The 26,127-nt window shown below is 40.3% G+C and overlaps 1 protein-coding gene across 3 annotated transcripts in view; it reads left to right on the top strand.

Moving 5' to 3' along the window:
• ADCY2 (adenylate cyclase 2) overlaps positions 1 to 26,127 on the top strand; it is a 432,450-nt gene that overhangs the window by 88,740 nt on the left and 317,583 nt on the right. For all 3 annotated transcript variants that reach the window (XR_006288776.1, XM_037893358.2, XM_043540281.1), the window contains exon 3: positions 15,955 to 16,116. Coding sequence is in view for 2 of the 3 variants with exons in the window: in XM_037893358.2 (XP_037749286.2) it covers positions 15,955 to 16,116 (162 nt within the window). In the remaining variant the exon portion in view is untranslated. The remainder of the gene's footprint in view (positions 1 to 15,954; positions 16,117 to 26,127) is intronic.

Below are 26,127 nucleotides of genomic sequence, written 5' to 3'. Positions count from 1 at the left end.
GCTGGAGCAGTTTACTGACTCGGTTAGACCTCAGCGAAACCAATATTCCCATTGTTATTGCTGTGTGCTCCACAATATCTGTGAGAGATGTTTATGATGGGGTGGGAGGTTGAGGCAAATTGCCTGGCCGCTGATTACGCGCAGCCAGACACCAAGGCGATTAGAAGAACACAGCAGGGCACGCTGTGCATCAGAGAAGCTTTGAAAACCAGTTTCATGACTGGCGAGGCTACGGTGTGACAGTTCTGTTTGTTTCTCCTTGATGAAAACCCACTGCCTTGGTTGACTCTACTTCCCTGTAAGCCAACCGCCCTCCCCCCTTCGATCACCGCTTGCAGAGGCAATAAAGTCATTGTTGTTTCAAAATCATGCATTGTTTATTAATTCATCGCACAAATAGGGGGATAGCTGCCAAGGTAGCCCGGGAGGGGTGGGGGAGGAGGGAAGCACTGGGTGCGGTGGTGGATGAGGGAGGAGGGAAGGACAAGGCCACACTGCACTTCAAAACTTATTGAATGCCAGCCTTCTGTTGCTTGGGCATTCCTCTGGGATGGAGTGGTTGGGTGCCCGGAGGGCCCCCCCCCCACATTCTTGGGCGTCTGGATGAGGAGGCTATGGAACCTGGGGAGGAGGGCAGGCAGTTATACAGAGGCTGCAGCGGCAGTCTGTGCTCCTGCTGCCTTTCCTGCAGCTCCACCAGACGCCAGAGCATATCAGTTTGATCCTCCAGTAGCTTCAGCATTGCCTCAGGCCTCCTCTCATCATGCTGCTGCCACCTCTCCTCTTGCTCCCGCAACCTCTCATCTTGCTTGTCTCTCCTGTCCTCCCGTTCATTTTCTGCTTTCCTGGACTCTGCCATTGTTTGCCTCCAGGCATTCTGCTGAGCTCTTTCAGTGTGGGAGGACTGCATGAGCTCAGAGAACATTTCATCACGAGCGCGTTTTTTTTCGCCTTCTTATCTGCGCTAGCCTCTGGGACGGAGATGATAGGAGGAGCGTTGAAACATTTGCAGCTGCAGGAGGAAAAAAAAGGGAGAGTAGTATTTAAAAAGACACATTTTAGAGAACAATGGGTAGACTCTTTCACAGTGAACCAAGCTGTTAACATTACATAGCACATGTGCTTTCAGTACAAGGTCACATTTTGCCTCTTATATTGAGGGCCTGCCGGTTTGGTGTAAGAGATCACACACGCAGGGCCGGGCAACAGAATTCAGATTGCAGGCAGCCATGGTAAGCCACAGTCTTTTGGCTTCTTTAACTTTCATAACATGTGGGAATGGTTTCAAACAGCAGCACCCTCCTTTCCCATACCAGGTGTATCTTCTTGAGGTGTACATGTATTGCAGGGGAGGCCCTAGACTAGCTGCCAGCAATTGGCGCCCTAGGTGAACCATCCAATCGGCGCCCCCCATCCCCAAACCCCAAGGGTAGATCTAGGATGCGGTTTTTGGTAAACTGGGAAACATTTAGCCCCTTTTTTTCCTTTTAATGTTTTTTTAAGCATTTTTTTTAAACAGAGGCATAATTAATCAGTTTGTCCCTCCGTCCGTCTGTCCAACGAATGTTTCTGAGATCAGATAAAATAGAGACACGAAATTTTCAGAATAGATTTGTACACAACAGCTGGATGATATTTCAGTCCGATTTCAAATAAAAATGCATTAAAATGTTAATTATAGTTTTTATTATTACAAATCCAAAATCATCCATTATGCTATCCTGCTTTAACCGCCATTACCACCACATCCAATATAGAAAGAAAAAAGAAAACTCTTCAATGAACTTTAACCTGTATTTACAAAACACTCCAAATAAAAAACACTCTGTGCTCTTAAAACATGACTTTTCTTGCTTTAAGTTTTGAAAATTCAGTCACTAGTTCTTTTAGATCCAGTTTTCCAGCTATTTCATGCTCTGTTGACATTGTGGCAAGTCCAACAAGTCTCTCTTGCACCATTGTTGAATGCAGATATGTTTATATCAATTTTAACTTTGAGAAGCTACGTTCTCCACTAGCTAAATGGCAAAGTTAAAAGAATGCGTAGAGCTATAAAAATGTTTGGAAAACTGTCTGAGTTTATTTTCACAAACAAACTTCAGTACTTCTTCAGGAGTGGAATGTTTCTTAAGTCATCTTGAAAAAGCCTGAAGCTCGCTACACAAATCTGTAGCATCAATGTCTTTTAATTTTCATTAGTCAAAGCCGACTCCAGTTTTATACAAAATTCTCTTCTCTGTTTTGCTGTTTTCTTTTGCAAGCTGTTGATATCATATAGAAAGCCAAATACTGACTCTAGCTGGTGCATCTGTTGAAATCTTTCCTCAACTAAGTGAATAGCAGTATCAAGGACTGCAAAGTAGAAATTCACTTTGAACCTTTGTTTTGGGTTCTGAATGGGTGTGTCTCGTCCTTCATACAAAAACTGCTGTTTCTTTTGCCGAATGTGAACTGGCTCTGGTTCAAATTCTGTCGGAAAGTCTCTTTCTTCAGCAAGCTCAAGAGACTCTACCAGTGGTCTTTCGAACCCTTCATCACTTCTGAATTCCTCCAGAATATTTTTAGTTTGCTGCAGTTTTTGAATAGCAGAATGTATGTTCAAGTTCTTTTCCTGAAGCTGCTTACTAGTGAGGTTAATCTCAAAAAGGATATTATACCACAAAATGAGTGAAGTCACAAATTTGAACTTGGAAAGGCCATTTGCAAGAGCTTCTGCATCTGAATGTGCCATATTTCAAGATGATCCAGTAAAGGTAGTATCAGAAATTTCAATTAGGGCATCATAAATATTTCCCAAGTACATAGCAAAGAGGCTTCAAAGCATCAATGCAACTCTCCCATCTTGTCTGACTAAGTGGTTTCACAGTTAGAGAATTCACATGGCGAGTCAGAATCTTCCAATGGCATGTTGAGCCTGAGAAAAACACATAAACACGTTGCAGCCCGTCAAAGAAACTGCTTGCCTCCAAACAGCGTCTAGCAGCATCATTGACAACCAAATTCAGAGAATGTGCACTGCAAGGAATGAAAAAGGCCCTAGGATGGATTTCCATCATTCCTCTTTGCACACCATTGTCTTTACCCTTCATATTACTCCCATTATCATAGCCTTGACCATGTAAGTTTTCAACAGATAATGACATTGTTTCAAGCTCTTGTAGAATAGTTTGTCATAAATGCTCCAGTCGTCTCCTTCAGTGGTACGAAACCCAAAAAATGTTCCTTTATAAGCACTTCAACATTATCTTCATCTGCAGACTTTTCCATATCCACAAAACGAATGATCATCATTTGTGCAACATGACTCACATCTGGTGTACAGTTCAATATTATTGAAAAGTATTTTTGCAGAATGGGCAGCTTCTACAATTTTCTTTTTAATGGCATTTGCTAGGATTTAAATCAGTTCATTCTGCATATTTTTTCCTAAGTAATGAACTTCTGTTTAATTAATTACTTTATGTAGACGCTCCTTCATGACTGGATCAAACAAAACTAGGTATTCAACAAATTTAAAAAGTTTCCATTACCTGGAGTGTATAATTTTTCATTTCTACCGCGGCTGCAGAATGCTAAATTTTGCCCACCGAGAACTCTTGCTAAAGCAATCAGATGCTCTAATATTTGTTGCCAGTATTCTTTTTTCCTTGATCACACATAAATTTTCTTCATCGATAGTGTTTCCTTTTTTCAATCATAATTCAAGTTCTTTCCAATTCTGAAAAAATTCCAAATGTTCTGTACTTCAATTCTCTCTTCCCATGAAAGAAGATATGTTTTTCCAGGCCTTCGAACTATTTTCAGTAAGTGATGTACCAGTTGCTTGATTTCAAAACAACTTGCAGCAAAAGCAAAACACAGAGTCCTTCAACACTGAATATTGTAACCAGTTTTGATGAATTTCTTCCCCATTAATGAGTTTCCTCTTGTAATGCTGAGCAGAGAATTTTCTTTTATTTCCATCCTTAGGGAAGGGAAATTCATGAACTTGTTTGGGTCCATGTTCCATGAGAATTTGCCTCACAGCTGGGCTATAAAGCTGTAACTTGTCTGTAACTTCGCCATCCTTTCTTCCTTCTACTTCATTTACTTCAATTTCTGCATGTATCTCTGAAGATGAATAATTTTTTTCCACTTCCATATCAGTCTGATGCTGCGAGCTGCCTTCATCTAGAAGTAAGTTTCCATCATCTTGAGTTTCCAAACTGCTTTTTTGTGGATGTGAGCTACCCTCATCTTGAAGTAATATAACTTCATCTTGATGTTCCAAACTGCTTCCATGTGGATGTGAGCTAATCTCCCCCTCTCCAAGTAAAATTCCTTCTTCTGGATGCTGTGAACTGCTTCCATCTTTATTTGGATTAAAGAGAAGATATTTCAGGAAGGATCCCTGCTGTTTTGCTTGGTCCTTTTCCTTCTCAGCCTTTTATTTATAATACTCAGCTCCTGAGGGTTTTCTTTTTCCTCTTTCTGCCATGGGGCATTTGAATATTGCTATGTATTGTGCTCCTGACTGCAAGCATTATAGTGTTAAGGATCGCTGACACACCCACCACATGGCTGGCGATTTAAACCACATTGCAGCCATCCCAACACGTCTTTTCACTGCTTAAAGGTTCAATTATTAGTAACAGACACTCACTTACCTATTAAAACAGTTAGTTACAGCATTTATCAGGAAACAAAATGACTTTTTTCGACGTTCTAACCCGACACCGGTTGTTTGGAAAGTAATCCCCTTCCTCACGGTTAGCTGCTTGGAGTGTGATGTCATCACTTTCATAGTCTATTAAGCATTAACACTGTTACTTTTCTTTTATGGACCTTATTTATTACATGTGAACCAGTTACAACAAAGAAAAGTTCATAATTACACAGCCTGATAATAACGCTACGGTTTAATAATGCTTAAAGATACGCATTTTGGATTTATAATGTTGAAAGATATTATTCTTTATTCTTTGGCAACAAGAAACACAATTTTCCACAGTATTCACTCGATTCTTAACCATCTACCTGCGACGTGTGTTAAAATGACCGTTTGACGTGTATGAACTTGCGATATCTCCGCTCTACATGAATTTCCGGCTATGCGACCTTGATGTATATTTGAGTTAGGTGTCATTAGCATTGCAGCTCTTGCTGCTGGCGGATGTGTTTCATTGTGGCTGGTTTATTGCTCATCAAAACTGTGGAGTGGCTTATCTTGACCCTATGTCCCAAATTGAAAAAAAAAATTGCTAAAATATTATTTATTTTTGCATTAAATAAAAGATTTGACATATTAATAAATTCTCAGAAATGTAGAGAAATTATAATTCATATTCCCTCTGTACGCTGAAGGGAATTAAAATAATGACATCTTCGTGATTTTATTTGTATTTTTTTCATCTTTTTCATTTTTTTAATTTGATTTTTGTCCTTGAATTTGGCGCTCCATTTAACTTGGCCCCTAGGCGACCGCCTCGTTCGCCTATATAGACAGGTCACCCCTGATGTATTGGCTACAGCTAGATAGATAACTAATAATTTTACATAAACCAAAACCTCACTTTGGGCTACACCTAGCCCTGTAATATCTGAGAATAGTGCTCCCCATCTTAAAGGCCTTTTCTTGTCCATCCCCCAACTCCCTTTTGAGTGGTAGATGGTTTTATGGAATGCTCTGTAACATTTAAAAGTCTTTTTGGACCTTTTAGTCCCCAGCCTTTCCCATTATTCCTCCCTGTATACAAGGAGCTAACTTGCCTACTTGCTGAAAATCAGGTAGGCCACTGTACTGTATTTGTTATCCTTTATTGTCCTATATGGGTTACATATAGGTTCTTCTATTTGGTGGCTCAGAACAGAAGGTGATCCTAACATGAAGTGAAACTTGTTTGGGAAGTATGAACTTAATTTTGCACCTTGGTTTTTAGATGTTTGAGGACTTAAACTCACACATTCAGGAAGGGCACAAGGAACTGTGATGCAGTTGCAACATTAACTCTTTGTGTCCGAATAGAGAATACAGCTTCCCTAAACCCTCCCTAAACCTAAAAACAAACATATTATTAAATATGTATAAACAATTTTATATGATCTATAGACATTAACAAAAATGGAATAAACTTCTTAAATACATTTTGTGTGTATAATTTTATTTTATTTTGCTCTGTTTTTGTATATAGATACCTTTTCTTTCCTTTGAAACCAATAGCTGTAATCAAATATCTCTCTTTTAAGGGGATAATTCTTTATTCTTCAGTGAAATGTCTACTCCATTTCCTTCTACAGTAAAAAAAAGCTGGATCTTGATAAATACTTTGAGAATTATCCTTTAATAAATTGGCCGACTAGTGTGTATATTTGCAGGTGGCAACAGGGTGTTTCTAGGGGACACAGCATAAAGCTATTATTATTCTCCTAATGAAATGTTGCTGTCACTATATTTACAAGTAAAATATGGTCCCATTTAACTACAAATGTTTTATTGGCTTATGCTTCATTACAACCATCTGTCCAGAGCAACGCTTTCTCCTTGTTCACACTAACAGTGTACTTGGATCTGCATGACTGCTTCAGGGCTGGGATGTCACTCTCTTTAGTGAAAACAACTCTGGGGGAAACTCTGATGACAGTAACTTTTTAAGTTGGGTGACTTTTACATAATTCCAGACAAGTTATGATTAACCATTTACCAATAGTTTAAAAACGGCATCCAGCTAGAGAAGCCATGGGTCATTGTTGGAATGTAATTGATGTAAGAAGCACATCTGGCATCTCTTTTTCTCAATTGGCTTTTGGTGTAAAAAAGCAATATATCGTGCAATATCCTTCCCCTTTCAATGGGGCAGGCAATGTAAAATTGATGTGAGCGGCAAATTCTGTCAACTTTGTTTGTTTGCTTTTTTCAGTGTTCATAAAAATAAAAACAAAAGAAAAAGATGAATTATGGCCTTATGGTTAAGAGATGGGAAGAGGGGAATTTGGGTTCAATTCCTGTCTCTGCCGCAGACTTCTTACGTGACTGTAAGCAAGTCACTTAATCTCTGTGCCTCCGTCTTCCCTTCAGTAAAATGGTGATAGTGAGACTTCCTTCTCTCGCCCTTTTTATTGCCTGTTTTATTTAGACTCTCTCACTTGGGACCACTAAACTCTAAATAATATTAATTTTGCAAAAAACCTGAGAATATCAGTTTGTGGCAGATTAGAAGATAAAGTATTTCACAAATGTTAAAACTGAAGTGAGGCTTGAACCAAAACTAGTGTTGCTCAAGTCTGTTACTCAGCATGCTTTGAAAAAAAGAAATTGTATTTTAGTAATGCAGTGCTGACTTGTAGAGCCTGTTCCACTTATCACTTGAGATTTGTTATAAAAATAACAGGCTTCGTCAACCTTTCCTTTTCTCCCTAGCTGTTCTCCTAGGTTAGGAGCCATTTCTTTTCTGGGTTTTTCATTCTTTCTACTGTCACTGCTACTGCTGTTTCTGGATGGGCACACCATCCTTCATGGAATCACTCTTGTATCATAGAGATGCTGGTCTGCAGATCAGTGTAACATACATCTGCTTGGGGCACTCTGGAAACAGAGAAACATAGCAGTGTCATGTTTCCCTTATCTGCATCCTTTTTTTCCTGTGATATGCCCCTTTTCTGAGATTTTGAACAGCAATTGAACAGCAATTGAATTGTGCTGATTATCCAGCACTATGAACAGATGGTGAAATTCACCCTGGCATGGAGAACCAGGGCAAAGCCCTGTGCACCATTTAAACCTCACTATGGGTACAGATGAAGAGGAGGAGATGGAGGTGGAATAGGTTAGGTTAAGAGATCCACTGGCCCTACAGCTAGCAGCAGGGCCGGCTCCAGGCACCAGCGTTCCACGCAGGCGCTTGGGGCAGCAGTTAGAAAGGGGCGGCAATTTCTCCGGCCACAGCGGCAATTCCACGGCAGCTTCTCCCCTTCGCTGGCCACGGCGGCGAATCGGCAGCAGCTTCTTCCTTTTGCCATCCGCGGTGGCAGTTTTTTTCCACTGCTTGGGGCAGCAAAAACTGTGGAGCCGGCTCTGACTAGCAGGGAGAGACTGCAGTGATTATTCCACCCTACTGATATTTGTGGAGAGTCAGAAAAGGTAACAATAACACAGGTAATAGTCACTTTGCAGCAGCTTACCTTGGCCCTGGAGGTGGGGCGAGATTTCACCTCTCCAAACCCTCCTGTTCAGAGTGAGCATGACAGATCTTTTTATCATTTTTTTTGAAGCTTGCATACTTACCTCTCCTGCATCTTAGTTATTCCTGTCCATACAGGAATGCACAAAGTGTAGGATGACTGAGCCCCCAGATATTTTGAATTGTATCTTGATTATAAGGCTGTTCAAAGCTTCTCTTGATTTTTTTTCAACTCAGTTGGAACTTATTTGTATAAGAAAAATGAACCAAAACAAGGGAGGAAGAGGAGGAAAAAAAAGTATGTTAATCTACTGAACTTACAAAAGAAATCACTGTTGGTAGGTTTTAAATTCTGCTATGCAAATTACAACTCCCTTGAAAAATTTCAAACTGATGCATTACTTACTTTGTCAGTGTACTATCACAAATACTTCCAGCCATCACTATACTCTTCTATTTTGTAGCAGCTTTCTCTGACCCAGTTTTCAAAATCACCATCTAGTCAAACAGCTGCTGAATGAAGCCCATTAAGCCTCAGACACTATCTTAACAAAAAAAAATCATCGCTAGGAGAAACCATTGAAAATGGAAATAGTCTGAATGAACTAGTCAGCTGCACAAACAAATATTGTCAAGTGTTCTTTGCCTTGCATTTCATGCATTTCAAGTCAAGCACTGCTACTGTACATTTCTAATGCATTGTGTGTGGTTTGTTTGTAATGTCAAAAAGAAATGCATAGATCTAGCTTCTTGAGTGGAACGGGGAAGTCAAACATATTCTAATGACTGTCTGTGATGACAGCATTTAAATGTAATATTTATGGTTCTTCTACTGCTCTTGAGATCCACTTCTTGTATCCAAGGCTGATTGTATAGGCAAGAATGAGCAAATGCAATGCAAATTTGAGAACACAAAAGGGAACTTAGGGGAGGAAAGAGGAGGGAAGAGCAAAATGTTGAGAGCTGTTGTGATTTGTGAGTTTTTGTTTTAAAAAAAATCAATTTTATTTCTACTAGATTATTTCCATCACAGTGCACATAAAACCAAAAGAATAATGTCATGCAGTATATAGTGTCGGCCAAATTATGGTTGTTCTGAGGGAGAGAAGAATCAAGAAGCCCAAATGCTCTCCTCCACCACTAGTGCTTCTGCAGAGAGACATTCACTCAGAGTCAGGAATTGTTGTGTAGGGTGACCGGGGCCTCTGGGAAGGGGCGGGGCTAAGGTGTTTGGTTATGTGCAGTTAGAAAGTTTGGCAACCCTAGTTGTGAGTTCTGACAAGAATGGTCAGTGGAACACAAGGTTATATCTTGGTGGCATGGGAGTGTGGCCAGGATCCTGCTTCCCATACACAGAAGTAGCTGTAGCTGGAAGGCTGTGCTAGGTGGGAGATCATGCTACGCAGTTTATAAACGTGTCGGAAAAATGTCTCAATGCTTCTGGAGACATCTGCTCCTGACCTCTATGGGCATAATGTTTCCAGTCATTGCCACTAGCATGATATACCTCCTTTCTTTCCTTTTCAGCTCAGCTCTAGGTCGGAAGTGCGCGTGCGCACCCCCCCCCCCATGTACACATATGAATGTGTATGTATAATTATTATATATCTATAAAATTAATTTAAGAAGTTTTGCCATTGACCTCAATGGCATCAGGGTCAGGCCCCTAATGTTCAAAAAAGCTGCTGGATAGACATCTCTAATAATTGAAATCCTCTATTTGCAGAAAAATTAGAACATAGTCATCAGTGGAGCACCTTTCCCCACAACCATGGTCTGGAGGAATCCATATTAGTGGTATAGTGAGCAAGTAGTATACTGTGTTGACTGACCACACAGCAGGATGTCACTGCGAGAGTTGTGTTGCACCTAAATCCTTTTAGACATTTGGTAGGCTGCTCTCTGTACTATGGACTGAGAGGCAGCCATTGCAGGGACTCCAAATAAGCTTTATAGGCAATTCCATTGACTTTATAGGCATTATCCCCACAAAGTCAGAGTTTTGACTAATTATATACGGAAAGACTTCTGGGCCAAATCTGCCCTCATATATTCATTTCTGTTGGGATATTTTTCAGTTTACCAAAATTTGTATTATGTTAATTTTATCAGAAATTGAAATGTGCATATTTTTTTCTTTAACATAGTGCCTTCTGCTTATTAGTGCAGCGTGTGTGTGTGTGTGTGTGTGTGTCGATAGATAGATAGATGCTTTCTGAAAATGTCACCAGCCATGAAGTCTGAAATCCTCAGTTCTTCTTTGAGTGCTGGTCCTTATGCGTATTCCACTGTTGGCATGCATGTGCTTTGTGTGCTTGAGATTAGAAGATTCTTGCTATCAGTGTCTGTTGGTCTGCACCCTTCTTCTTCATGTGTTCTGAAGGAAAGTACACAGGGCAGGATAGATTGACCATGTCTTCAGATGCTTTTTACCATGACATGGTCTGTGACAGACCCTTCAATGTCCATGGACTTCATCCTCTGACTTTAAACCTTAAATACTGTAAATAAGACTTTTTTAGTTAGATTTAGTCTGTCAGTCTAGAATCAGTTATTAGAATTTGGGGACATTCCTTCCCATTGCAGGAAACCCCCATTCCTAGTACAGGATTCAGATTATGCCCAGGATTCTGGGCTTTAAGAACTGTATCTTCTGCTCCTGCTCCTTTCTGGTCAGCAGTGACCTCCAGCTGTGCCTTTACTTCCTTTGAAAAGCTCTCTCTCCACTAAGGTGCTGCATGTGCTGCTCCTTTCCTGGATGACCCTGGCAAGCAGGAATTCAGATGTAGGAAATATCTTACAGAGTGTGCAATGAGGCCCAATCTGATCCTGGCCAGGCAGACCACCACTGGGCAGAAACATTGAGAAGTGCAACTCCTAGCAGTGCAACGTCTGACTCAGGTGGGCAAAAGGAGAGCCAAGGACTCAACTCCTCAGGCTCAGCAGGAGACTAGAAATGCTCTCAGAAACCTTGGGGTAAGTTCCCACCTAACTCTACTTCCAAAAGGATGGCTTCTTCCCTGTCTCTGTCCAAAATGGGTGATCCCTCATGTTCTGGTTCGAGAGATGTAGGTTTCCCTAAGACTCCTGGGTGCAACGAACAGGCTCATAAGACCAGAAGTACCTAGTGCCGGCCCTGACATCTGGAGCAAGACCAACTCCATCAATAGCCAGCACTCAACACCAGGAACCAAGAGAACTAGCAGTACTGATCAATAGATAGACGTAGAGAGCCATAGACACCGACAATACCACCACACTCTCATAAAGAAGCACCAATCTCTGAAAGCCTCCTCTTACCGGCTCTGATGGTATATGAAGAAGAGAGTCTGCATCTCCCAAGAGTGGGAGAGAGTTGTACCATTCCAGAGGATATTTTCATGCAGTTGGATTCACAATATCCCTTTCTATAATAACCTGTCCTCATGAGAGAGGTTCTGACACAAATGGTCCACAGGGACTATGAAAGGGAGAAATCTATCTCCCAATCCGTCTACGAGTTGCTATATGCCAACTTCAGTGGTACCAGTGACACCACCCATAGACATAGATCCGATAGTCTAACAGCTCCTCCACATAGAGAGGGCAGCCCAGACAGAGGATCGAGAATCTCCTGGGCCCCACCTCACATGTCTGGATACCCTCCAGAGGACCACTAGTACCCAATGCTTGGGACTGCCACAGCCTACCTTTGACCCTCGAGCTGCTCTTACTGGGGACCATGGTGATTGAATCTCTGCAATCCTACCTGGAGTCTCATCAACTCTCTAAGATGAAATGCAATAAGGACAAATGCAAAGTACTCCACGTAAGAAGGAACAATCAATTGCACATATGCAAAAGAGGAAATAACTGCCTAGGAAGGAGTACTGCAGAAAGGGATCTGGGGGTCATAGTGGATTACAAACTAAATATGTCAACAGTGTAACACTGTTGCAAAAAAACCCCAAACATCGTTCTGGGATGTATTAGCAGGCATGTTGCAAGCAAGACACGAAAAGTGATTCTTCTGCTCTATTCCACACTGATTAGGCCTCAGCTGGAGTATTGTGTCCAGGTCTGGGTGCCACAGTTCAGGAAAGATATGTACAATTTGGAGGAAGTCCAGAGAACAGCAACAAAAATAGAAAACGCCAGCTATGAGGAAAAATTGAAGAAATTGGGTTTGTTTAGTCTGGAGAAGAGAAGACTGAGAGGGGATATGATAACAGTTTACAAGTACATAAAAGGTTGTTACAAGGAAGAGGGTGAAAAATTGTTCTCGATTAACCTCTGAGGATAGGACATGAAGCAATGGGCTTAAATTGCAGCAAGGGAGGTTTAGGTTGGACATTAGGAAAGGGAGGTTTAGGTTGGACATTAGGAAAAACTTCCTAACTGTCAGGGTAGTAAAGGACTGGAATAAATTGCCTAGGGAGGTTTTGGGATCTCCATCATTGGAGATTTTTAAGAGTAGGTTAGACAAACTCCTGTCAGGGATGGTCTAGATAGTACTTAGTCCTGCCTTGAGTGCACGCGACTGGACTAGAAAACCTCTCAAGGTCCCTTCCAGTCCTACAAATCTATGATTCTACCCTATTAGACCAACCAGATCTCCATCCAGAATCCATTGAAGAGGAGGAAGAGGAGCCTGATCCAGTGGTACTGCTGACACTGACAGGAATATCATCCTTATCCCTGGATGAGGCAGTTTCTCCTGCCTCGTCCTCTCCCCAGATGACCATAGGCGGTTTCAAGAGCTGTCGAGGAGTGGCAGACTCCCAAATCCATATAGAAGCTCAGGACTCTCATCACAAGCTCTTGGATATTTTATAAATCTTGAGACCTATAAGAGTAGCACTTCTTATAAAAGAGGTCATTTTTGAACTGCATGGCATACTCCAGCAACAGATGCCTACTTCTAAAAGGGTGGAAAAGAGGGACTTCATTGCATCCAAGTGTGCAGTTTTTGTTTACCCATCCTGCTGTGGTGGCCCAAGTGGTCAAAGAAAGGAGTAGGCAACAGCACCCAAGAGCTACTCCTGCAGATGAGGAGGCCAAATGTTTCGACATTCTGGGAAGTAAGGTTTTGATGTCAGTCAGCCTCCAATTCAGAATATCCAACTACCAAGTCGTGCTATCAAAGTACAATTTCATGAATTACTTGAAGTTCTCAGAATTTAAGGATAAACTCCCTCAAGAGGGTAGGGCATAATTTCAGGCCCTTATCAATGAAGGCAAGTTGATGAATAGATCGTCACTACAGGCTGCAGTTGATGCAGCAGATACAGCATCAAGCTCAACGGCAACTGTTATAGTCAGTGGTCAGCCTGTGGAATTGGTGCATTTGGTTTACCCTATCAGCAGTACACCTATCAGGCATGCACAATTCAGTAGCAGATAGCCTCTACAGACATTTCTCTATCCACCAGGAATGGAAGCTGCATGATTCCATGGTGAACGATATATTCAGTTACTGGGGAACCCCATATTGGGACCTCTTCACATCTCATGCAATGCAAAATTTACTTCTCCAGAGGGGCTCAGGGTCAGGACTCCTGGTGCCCATTTAGACTTATGGGCGGGTCATTTAAGATACACTTTTCCCCCATTCCACTCTTACCCCTAGTTCCCTGAAATATCGAACAGGATAGAGTCATAGACACGGTTGCGGGGGGTGCTGCAACACCCCCAGGTTTTACTGTGAAAAGTTTGCTGGTGCTGTCAGAATGAAGCCAGAATTATTTTGCAATTCTTGAGAATTCGGGAGCTGTGCTGCACCCGTGTGGTGTGAGCAGGAATTGTGCTTTTTCACATTGCTTTTGAACACACATGGTTTACAGTTTCATTATCTGGCTTTCAGCACCCCCACTATAAAAAGTGTTGCAGCACTGGATGGAGTGACAATCATTCTCTTCACTCCCTGATGGCCCTGGCAGTTGTGATTTCCCAGCCTTCTTCACATGTCAACCTGTCCACCTAGCAGCATCCAGTCCTTCCTGGATCTTTTGACCCAGGACAAAGGCAAGATCAGACATCCCAATACGGACTCTCTCCATCTCATGGCATGGTGTTGGGTTGGTGTCAAACACATGACAGACATTTTCAGAAGCCATTCAAGCCATCCTTAACAGTAGGAAAGAATCCAGCAGGAAATGCTGCTTAGCCAAGTGGAAGATATTCTCTATTTGGGCCCAGCGCTGTCACATGTCCCCAGAGGAATCAGGCACTGGATTGTCTCCTGCGGGCCTTTCCCTTAGCTCATTGCGAGTTCACTTGGCAGTGATCAGCACCTGCCATCCTTCAGTTGTTGTGCATTCCATTTTTACCCATCCTGTGACAGTACATTTTCTTAAAGGTTTGGTTAGAATCTTTACTCCAATAACCATTCTGATTGCAGTCTGCGCTTTTGACTGGGTACCCTCAGCCTTAACTAAACCACTGTTTGAACTATTAGCTGGGTGCTCAATGTCTCACTTATTGATAAAGCTTGCCTTCCGAGTGGCCATCATTCCTGCTAGAAGGGTGGGAGAACTTGGAACCCTTCTAGACGATCCACTGTATACAGTATTCCATAAGGATGAAGTCTCATTGAGATTACACCCAAAATTCACCACTAAAGTAATCTCAGACTTGCCCATAAATCAGACAATACAGTTACCTATATTTTTCCAAAGCCTCATGCCAGCTCTGAAGATAAGAGACTCCATTCCCTGTGTGTGTGACAAATATTAATGCAAAGAACAAAATCAATCACTAAGTTACCTAGACTATTTGTTTCCCTAGTGGAGCGAATGAGAGGTCAATTGATCTCCTCTCAGAAAGTCTTCAAGAGCATTTCAGGCTGTATCCTTCTGATCAGTTGGTGCATATTCCTCTCCCGCATAGAGCAAGAGCCCACTTTTCTAGAGTGCAAGCAGCTTTAGTAGCCTCACCCCAAGAAATAAAGCAGCAACATAGAATTCTGTTTGTACCTTCATGACACATTACGCCATAGTGCAAGCCTCCATAACTAACACATTCTTTGGTGTGTCAGTCCTCCAATCATCTTTGCTGCCCAGATCCTCACGCCCTTCTCATTGCCTGTATGACAGTCGCCCACAGTGACTCAACACAGTGAAATAGAATACACATAGGGACCAGCATTCAAAGATGAAAGAGAAATTACTTACCTTAAAGTAATTGAATTTCTTCAAGATCCCTATCTGTCCCTATCTGTATTCCACTACCTGCCCTCCTTCCCCTCTGCTTCAGATTCTTTCCTTAATTTATGGTAGAGAAGGAACTGGAAAGGTGGTTGGTCCATGCCACCTTTTATACCTTTCGTTCAGAGCATGAGGAGGAGAGGGGAGGAAATGCAGACCAACAGACACTGCAAGCAAGAATCTTCTAGTATCAGGTGCATGGAGAGTATTTGTACCCACAATGGAATACAGATAGGAACCACGCATCTCAAAAACTCTACCTGCTGTAAGGTAAGTAGCTTCTCTTTCCAAGAAAATCCCCCTTCAGTTGTGGGAATGATGCTATGAAACTATTATTTTGTTTTATAATGACAAATCTGAATGTTTTTGTAAAACAAATATGGGAAAAATTCTGAAACTGCAATTTTTAAACCAAATAGAATTCAGTACTTTTGTCTATGGCACCTTCGTGAACATTTTAAATTTCCTCTATATGTTAACATAAGTTGAATTATAAAGAAATTTTATAGTTTACAGTTGAATTGTAGTTCAGCTAGTTTAATGTTGACTGGTAACTTCTATTTATTCCAAAGTGAAATTGACAGGTTTTCTTTTTTTCCTACTCTTCCACACAGGTATCATTTTTCTTGTTCATTATATTTGTGGTATATACCATGCTGCCCTTCAACATGAGAGATGCTATAATTGCCAGCGTCTTGACCTCTTCATCCCACACCATTGTGCTGAGCATCTGTCTATCAGCTACAGCCATCATAAAGGAACACTTGGTTTGGCAGGTAGGTGATTCATAGAATTAATCATTGATTACGCACTGAATTGCCAGGTAAACTTGGCAGCGGATACTGTGATCTATGCCTGGGAACATGAATTTATTTCTCTTTGCATTTTTGGATTGCTTGCCAACCTAATTAACAGCTTCACTCTTTCTTATATTAAGGTTAAATGTCAGTTCTGTTAATGGATAGCTGAACACGCACTCCACCAGTAGAATCAACGGCTGCTTAGTAATTATCAACACAGAAACTAAGGTTAGCATAGCCTTTGTATATGGCATATCCATTATCCTGATTTCTGAATTACAATACCATTTTTCCAAGTAAAGACTATTTCTAATGTAACTGAGCTCTGTTGTTTTTGTATGAGATATTGTGTACAATTAAATTCACAGATTTTTTTTAAAAAAATTCAAATTATCAGAATTTTTTTACATTATTTGTAATAATGTGTGAATCTCAGCTTTGATTTTAAAACACATTTTGAGGAGAAAATGTATATTTAACTTGGAAGACAATTTTCATGTTATCAGTGTTAGTATAACCCTATAGAAATAGATGGGCTTGTTTAGGAACAAATTATCATTTTTCTTTTGCATTGAAACTGCATTGCTTAAAAAATAATTTGCTTAGATTTTTGTAAATGTATACATAAAACAGGCAAGAAAATTAACAGAATGACAGTAAGAATAACAACCAATCAATGCATTATAAGGTGATGAAGAATGAAACCATTTCCACTCACGTTTTGGAACTTCAATTAGAAAAATTTAGAGAATCCAAGTATAGTTTGTGTATAACGTATTCCAAATCATAGGTGAATGTCAATAAAGCTGACTTAAATATCTTGAAACTCCTACTCTAGGGAAGTAGATTTAAGGTTTAGTTCCAGTTCTGAATGCAGGGTTGAGTTATCAATAATATTAAATGAGGCATGAGGAAAAGATTATCTGAGGTTTATTTCTTTGTAGGAGTTTCACTTGAATCAGGAATATGGCCTCACTTTCTTCCTGCCTATTGGCGGTGATTTTTGGTCCTTGGGTTGGGGAAACACAAAGAAGGTGCAATTATTCTGGGCCTTCTGCAAGGGCTAGTGTCACTTTAGGCCAGAATATTATATGAAATATTCAACTACATTTAAAAAAAAATCATTATTGATTAGTGTAGTAGCTACCACTTATGTGTGTGTGATTATATCTGTGTAATATCTGTGTATCTGGAGCATAACTAGTACTGTCTAGTTCCCAGACAGTAGTTATCGGTGGTTCACAGTCATTCTGGAAGGGCATAATGAGTGGAAGCCCACAGGGATCAGTTCTGGTTCTGGTTCTGTTCAATATCTTCATCAGTGATTTAGATAATGGCATAGAGAGTACACTTATAAAGTTTGCGGACGATACCAAGCTGTGATGGATTGCAAGTGCTTTGGACGATAGGATTATAATTCAAAATGATCTGGACAAACTGGAGAAATGGTCTGAAGTAAATAGGATGAAATTCAATAAAGGACAAATATAAAGTATTCCACTCAGGAAGGAACAATCAGTTACACACATACAAAAGGGAAATGACTGCCTAGGAAGGAGTATTGTGGAAAGAGATCTGGGGGTTATAGTGGACAACAAGCTAAATATGGGACAACAGTGTAACACTTGCAAAAAAAGTGAACATCATTTTAGAATGAATTAGCAGGAGTGTTTTAAACAAGACACAAGAAGTAATTCTTCTGCTCTACTCTGAGCTGATTAGGTCTTAAAAACTGGAGTATTGTGTCCAGTTCTGGGCGCCACAATTCAGGAAAGATGTGGGCAAATTGGAGAAAGTTCAGAGAAGAGCAATGAAAATGATTAAAGGTCTAGAAAACATGACCTGTGAGGGACGATTGAAAAAATTGGGTTTGTTTAGTCTGGAAAAGAGAGGGGATATAACAGTTTTCAAGTACATAAAAGGTTGTTACAAGGAGGAGGGAGAAAAATTGTTCTTCTTTAACCACTGAGAATAAGGACAAGAAGCAATGGGCTTAAATTGCAGAGAGGGAGGTTTAGGTTGGACATTAGGAATAACTTCCTGTCAGGGTGGTTAGGCACTGGAATAAATTGCCGAGGGAGGTTGTGGATTCTCCATCATTGGAGAATTTTAAGAGCAGGTTAGACAAACACCTCTCAGGGATGGTCTAGATAATACTTTAGTCCTTCAGGAGACTGGACTAGATGACCTCTCAAGCTCCCTTCCAGTTCTATGATTCTATGAATAAAAGGAAAATGGATTCTGCATACAGTATCCATATGTGATTGTAATGGCAATCACAAGAATATTTGTTGTTGTTGTTTTTTGCCAGCATGCTTTTCTATCTGTTCAAAATTTGGCACAACCAAATGGATGCATCCTTGATGTCACCATTTTGCAAATGGCTGGTGGCTACTTCTAGCTGGCAAAGTACCAGTTATGTTGTCCTCCACTATGTGCCTTTTCATGGCTAGGAGATGGCACAATGTCACACTCCATTCTGGTAACTCTTGTTGCAGTCATTTCCAACTAAAGTTTATATTTTGAGAGTATATTATTTGTTAGGGAGAGAAGTGTTTCCACAATCTATACAAGGAAATGACTTGTTCCACAGAAACAATAATCTCTTTCATCATCTGTATCTTCCTGTTTGGTTGGAGAGAATGGAAGGACTTTGTGCAGCCAGTGAATTTGTATAGAAACTGAATTTTCAGGACAGTATTCCACTTTTTTTAAAAAAAATATGCAGAACTGTGTACCTTTACAGTAATGCAGTGTGATCTCCAAATGCTTTAGATTTCTATTGTTTGTAACTGGGTACTTCCAGGTGGGTGTTTGTCTTGTTTTTCTTGTAAGCGAAGATCAATCCATAGCCATAGGTGAAGAAAAGCTGGATTTGACTCTCCAATTATATGGGAGAAAGAAATAAAATGTATGCCAATGATATACCTCAAACTGGATTTCATAACTTAATTTTGCTCTCTGACTCTCAGCAGTGCTCTTCAGTACATGAATACAATGAAGTAAAGAAAATTTATCTTTGCATATTTTTGGAAGAATAATATATTGCCCTCTTACATCTCTATACATGAAAATAGGTATATTTTCTGATTTGCTGCTGTTAATGTATAATATTCAGTCCATATAAAATGCCATTCAGGGTGTGGAGGATACATTGGAAATCATTGTTTAATACTTATTAACACTTGTTTACTTATCTTTAAGTTTCGGTGTCTTGCACAGCTCTATAAATGACCAAATGCCAGAGCTAGAATAGCTCTTCTCAATTACGTAACAGGACCATACTATAAAGACTTTTCTTAAACAAAGAGTGGTTGTCAGTGAGGATTAGATCGGGGTTTGGCATGAAATTGTTTCACAAAGATTAGTAGTTAAAATCTAGAGAAAAGCAAGCTGTCAGCAGACTAGGGTGACCAGATTTAACGGGGAAAATATTGGGACATATGGGGGAAGCAAAAAAAAAAAAAAAAAAACCCGCCGAAGCGGCCAAAGCCACAATATTGGGACAAATGGCATCCCAACCATGCATCAGTCGGGACTCAGGACAAAGACCTAAAAATCAGGACAGTCCCAATTTTATCGGGATCTCTGGTCACCCTACAGCTGACTGAACCTCTAGACCTTGAGCTCTTTGGGGGCTGAATTGGACAAATTGTAGTTGTAGAGCTAAAGTTGGCTCTGATTTAAAATAAATAAACAAATAAACCTTTTGGCTTCAGTGCCATTGGAACACAATATAGATTGGCTCCATAAAAAGAAAGTAGCTTACGCTGCCAGGCTTTAATTGTGTTTATTTTATCTGACAACAAAGCAACAGATTTTTTTGTAGAAGACCCCAGCTTCAAAGACAATAATAATATGCTCTAATTTATGTAATTGCACATTTTATTCATTTGTACTGTTTACTTATCTTACAAAATAATTAGAAATGGGATGGTAGTGAGAGAGCCAATTTTCCTGCTGGTAGACCTCAAATACTCGAATGTACACAAATGCCTAGATTGCCATTTTGAATGAAATCAGTTCTCAGAGAAGAATTTAGTTACAGAAATGATGTATATGTCAGTTAATGGGTGTTGTCTGATGTATCACTTCCCAGGGTATCTCTTTCAGGAGCATTATATCGTCTAATGCCAATCAAAATTGTGTTATACATCATTTTGCAAGTTACTCTGATTCCCGGCCCACCAGCAGAAAGGAATCCAAGTTCAGAAATACATAATCATTTACACAAATCAGATGTCAAGAATTATAACATTCATAAACCAGTCGGAGAACACTTCAATCTCTCTGGTCACGCAATCACAGACATGAGGGTCGCTATCTTAAAGCAAAAAAACTTCAAAACCAGACTCCAGCGAGAAACTGCTGAATTGGAATTCATTTGCAAATTGGATACTATTAATTTGGGCTTGAATAGAGACTGGGAGTGGCTAAGTCATTATGCAAGGTAGCCTATCTCCCCTTGTTTTTTTCCTACAACCCCCCCCCAAGACGTTCTGGTTAAACTTGGATTATTGCTGTGCACATTGTAAGATGAGCTATTGCCAGCAGGAGAGTGAGTTTGTGTGTGTGGTTTTTGGAGGGGGGTGTGTGGGGGGGGGTGAGAAAACCTGGATTAGTGCTGGAAATGACCCACCTTGATTATCATGCGCATTATAAAGAGAGGTTTCAAAGAGGGATGGGCTATTACCAGCAGGAGAGTGAGTTTGTATGTGTGTGTGTGGGGGGGTGGGGGGGAAGGGTGAGAAAACCTGGATTTGTGCTGGAAATGGCTCTACTTGATGATCACTTTAGATAAGCTGTTACCAGCAGGAGAGTGGGGTGGGAGGAAGTTTTGTTTCATGGTCTCTGTGTGTATATAATGTCTTCTGCAGTTTCCACGATATGCTATGCATCCGATGAAGTGAGCTGTAGCTCACAAAAGCTCATGCTCAAATAAACTGGTTAGTCTCTAAGGTGCCACAAGTACTCCTTTTCTTTTTACGAATACAGACTAACACGGCTGTTACTCTGAAACCATTTTTGAACTAGGTTGTACATTAGTGTCTTTACTGTAGCTTTGATTAGTCTTCAAAACAGACTTTACCCAACATGGGTTGAGAATAAAATGTGTATCCAAAAGACTTTAAGTATTCCAGGTTTAACCTTAACAGCGATGATCGCTAACAACATATCTGTAATAAAACACTTGTTTCACTCCTTCAGTTTTGTCTCCCTCTTTTTTAAGCTAGTTAAACAGGAAAAAAACAGTAGGGAAAGAAAATGGCATCAGGTATATTTTAATTGGATACTACTAGATGTCTTTTCTCATTCCTATTGGGGAAAAAAGAGTGCGGTTTTTTCTTTGTTTCTGCACCTATGGGAACACCCCAAGCCCCTGAAATAAATGTTAATAATGGTAATCACATTGTGGGTGAAAATTTAATAGATTCATAGATTAAAACGCCAGAAGGAACAATTCTGATTATGTAGTCTGATCTCTTGCATAACACAGGCCCTAACACTTCTGTTAATTAATTTCTGTTTGAACTGATTTTAATAATTTCCAGTGAGAGAATCACCACAACCCTTGGTAAATTATTACAATGGCTAACTAACCTTACTGTTAAAAATCTTGGTCTTATTTCTGGTGTGATTTTTGTCTAGCTTCAGCATCAGGCATTGGATCTTGTTATACCTTTGTCAGCTAGATTGAAGAGCCCATATCAAATATTTGTTCCCTATTTAGATACTTATAGACTGTAATTAAGTCACTCCTTAACCTTCTCTTTGATAAGATTAATAAATTGAGCTTCTTAAGTCCTTCATTATAACTATCCTTTATTCATTCTTGGGGTTCGTCTATGAACCCTCTCCAATTTTCAACATGCTTCTTTAACTGTGGACACCAGAACTGGACATGGTATTCCAGTAGCAGTCATACTAGTGCCAAATACAGAGATAAAATAATCTCCCTATTCCTCTTCTATATTCTCCTGGCTGTACATCCAAGGATTGCATTAGCCCTTTTGGCCACAGTGTCGCACTGGGAGCTCATGTTCAGCTGATTACTCCCAATGTTCCCAAGTTTTTTGCAGCATTACTGCTTCCCAGGATAGAGTCCCCCAACCTGTGAGTATGGCCTGTAAGGTTTTTTCCTAGATATTTATATATACCTATATTAAAATGCATGTTATTTGCTTGCACCTATCTAACCAAGCAATCCTGATTGTTCTGTATGGGTGACCTGTCCTCTTCATTATTTAGCACTCCCCTAATTTTTGTGTTATCTGCAAACTTTCACTCATGAGTTTATGTTTTCTTCGAGGTCATTAATAAAAATGTTAAATAGCATTGAACCAAGAACAGATCCCTGCAGGACCCCACTAGAAACACAGCATATCAAAGATGAGTCCCCATTCACAATTACGTTGTGAGAGTCATCAGTTGGCCAATTTTTAATCCATTAAATTTGTGCCGTGTTTGTTTGTATCATTCTAGTTTTTTAATCAGAATGGAGTGCAGTACCAATTCAAATGCCTTATAGAAGCCTAAGTATATTACCTCAATACTATTACCTTTATAAACCGTTTCGTAATCTTGTAATCTCAAAAAAAAAAAAAAAAAAACCCAAGTTATTTTGACAAAATCTGTTCTGCATAAACCCATGCTGCTTGGGATTAATATTACCCCCATTTAATTCTTTATTAATCAAATCTAGTATGAGCCATTCCATTATTTTGCCTGAGAATGCTATCAGATTGTCCGTTCTATAATTACCCAGGTTCATCCCTTTTTTAAATATTGGCACAACATTGACTTTTTTCCAGTCCTCTGCAACTTTCCCAATGTTCCAAGAGTTATTGGAAAATCAACATTAATGGTCCAAAAAGAAAAGGAGTACTTGTGGCATCTTAGAGACTAACAAATTTATCTGAGCATAAGCTTTCGTGAGCTACAGCTCACTTCATCGGATGCATTCAGTGGAAAATACAGTGGGGAGATTTATATACATAGAGAACATGAAACAATGGGTGTTACCATACACACTATAATGAGAGTGATCACTTAAGGTGAGCTATTACCAGCAGGAAAGCGGGGGGGACGGGACCTTTTATAGTGATAATCAAGGTGGGCCATTTCCAGCAGTTGACAAGAACGTCTGAAGAACAGTGGGGGGGGGGGGGGAAATAAACATGGGGAAATAGTTTTACTTTGTGTAATGACCCATCCACTCCCAGTCTCTATTCAAGCCTAAGTTAATTATATCCAGTTTGCAAATTAATTCCAATTCAGCAGTCTCTCGTTGGAGTCTATTTTTGAAGTTCTTTTGTTGAAGAATTGCCACCTTTAGGTCTGTAAGCGAGTGACCAAAGAGATTGAAGTGTTCTCCAACTAGTTTTTGAATGTTATAATTCTTGACATCTGATTTGTGTCCATTTATTCTTTTACGTAGAGACTGTCCAGTTTGACCAATGTACATGGCAGAGGGGCATTGCTGGCACATGATGGCATATATCACATTGGTAGATGTGCAGGTGAACGAGCCTCTGATAGTGTGGCTGATGTGATTAGGCCCTATGATGGTGTCCCCTGAATATGTGGACGCAGTTGGCAACGGGCTTTGTTGCAAGGATAGGTTCCTGGGTTAGTGGTTTTGTTGTGTGGTGTGTGGTTGCTGGTGAGTATTTGCTTCAGGTTGGGGAGGGGGTGTCTGTAAGCAAGGACTGGCCTGTCTCCCAAGATCTGTGAGAGTGATGGGTCGTCCTGCAGGATAGGTTGCAGATCCTTGATGATGCGTTGGAGAAGTTTTAGTCGGGGGCTGAAGGTGATGGCTAGTGGCCTTCTGTTATTTTCTTTGTTGGGCCTGTCCTGTAGTAGGTGCCTTCTGGGTACACTTCTGGCTCTGTCAATCTGTTTCTTCACTTCAGCAGGTGGGTATTGTAGTTGTAAGAAAGCTTGATAGAGATCTTGTAGGTGTTTGTCTCTGTCTGAGGGTTTGGAGCAGATGTGGTTGTATCGTAGAGTGAGCTCCTCAGCCTGATTTTTAAAAAAACTTTAAGATGCAAGTTATCCAGACCTGCTGATTTACAAATGTCAAACTTTAGAAGGTACCATTTAATATCCTCCTGAGTTACTATGAGAATGGAAAGTATTTCTTCATTCATAGAAAGGATAAGAAAAAGGGGAAAGGGGAGAGTTGTTTCTTCTGGCCCAGAAGGTACTTTGGACTTGCTAGTTAGCAAAGGACACCACATGGACCTGCAGAAAATACCAGATCTTTTGAAGCAGGGACTCCTTCGTTCAGACCAGGAACACCTAATGTGAACAGCCTGGGCACTGGAAGAGAAGTGTAGTTGAGCATGGATTCTCCCTTCTCTCTTGGAAGTTCTCGAATAGGCTTCTAAGGGAGGTTGTGGAATCCCCATGACTGGAGATTTTTAAGAACAGGTTGGACAAACATCTGTCAGGAGTGATCTAGGTTTACTTTGCCCTGCCACAGCCCATGGTTGGATTTGCTGACCTCTTGAGGTCCCTTCTAGCCCAACATTTCTATGATTCTGTGATCATCATATGGTATGTCTACATTATCTGGCTTTTTCTGAAATACAGAACAAAAATATTTATTAGACACTTCTGCCTTTTCTGCATTATTATTGAAAATTCTACCATTTCCATCTAGTAATGGATCAGTACCATTGTTAGGATTCCTTTTGTTCCTAATATACTTCAAAAACTCATTCTTATTGCCATTGACTCTTCTGGCCATTGATTTCTCCTTGTGTCTTTTTGCTTTCTTTGTCAATTTTCTACATTTCTAATTTCTAACTTTTAACTTATATTTACTGCAATCAACATCTCCTTTTTTATTCGATACATATGAATTTGTATAACTGTTTTCACTTCCCTTCTAAACCAGACTAGTTTTTAACCAGTGTAGCCTTCTTTCCCAATTGTGGCTTTTTGAGCATCTAGTGAAAATATTCTTAAATAGTTCCCAATTATTTTTGACATTATGTTATTTTAGTTTTTTCTGCCAGCAGTTTTGGCTCATCATTGAGCTTTTTCACCAAGAGGGTGGTGAAACACTGGAATGTGTTACCTAGCGAGGTGGTAGAATCTCCTTCCTTAGAAGTTTTTAAGGTCAGGCTTGACAAAGCCCTGGCTGGGATGATTTAATTGGGGATTGGTCCTGCTTTGAGCAGGGGGTTGGACTAGATGACCTCCTGAGGTCCCTTCCAACCCTGATATTCTATTATCCTATGATTCTATGATTAGGATCTGGGATTTCTGTGAATAGTCAGTGTCAGGGGCTGGAGGGACTCAGGGACTGGGGTGCACCTATTGTTAACCTGCAAGGTAAAGACTGGGCTGACACAGCCCTAAGGAAATTTCTTGAATGGCTGAAAGGCTGTCAGTGTTAGAGAGGTAACAGCCAATTATCACAAGCAAGAGTCCCTCATGATAGAGGCAGGAGGTAACAAGGTGACTCACATCTCTGGGTACCCAGGAACTGTTATATCTACATATTTATTCTAGTAGATAATTCTTTCAGAATTGATAATACCTCATAAGCCTTTATAACTACTTACAAATTCACGGTACAAAATTCACAATATCATACAGTGAGCTTGATTTTCAAAAACACGCTCGTTAATAGGGCCTCCATAATCTATGTCTGGATGCTCAAATTCACACTTCAGCATATAAAAAAGAGTATTTCTGTTAGGGGGCTTATTCCTTCACCCACTTACTTCCCTGGTCCTTCTCACATGAACAGAGAGCAACAATACCCGAAGTCCAAAGGTGCAAACAATTCGATGTTTCTTGGGGTGAACTTCCAGCAAGCATGATTCCCGTTTCCTTCCTTAGTATCCTCCTTCCCAGCTCTGACGCCACAGAGGCTTACACCTGTGTCCCTGTTCCCATTCCTGCCCTTAGCCAAACATGATTCCAGTTTCCCCACTCCCATTCCCTGTTCCCATCTCCCCCTTTAGCAAAACA

This window comes from Chelonia mydas, chromosome 2 (genome assembly GCF_015237465.2).
Source record: "Chelonia mydas isolate rCheMyd1 chromosome 2, rCheMyd1.pri.v2, whole genome shotgun sequence".
NCBI lineage: Eukaryota > Metazoa > Chordata > Testudines > Cheloniidae > Chelonia > Chelonia mydas.
Note: the sequence above shows the minus strand (reverse complement) of the source record. Positions and strands in the feature narration are given on the sequence as shown.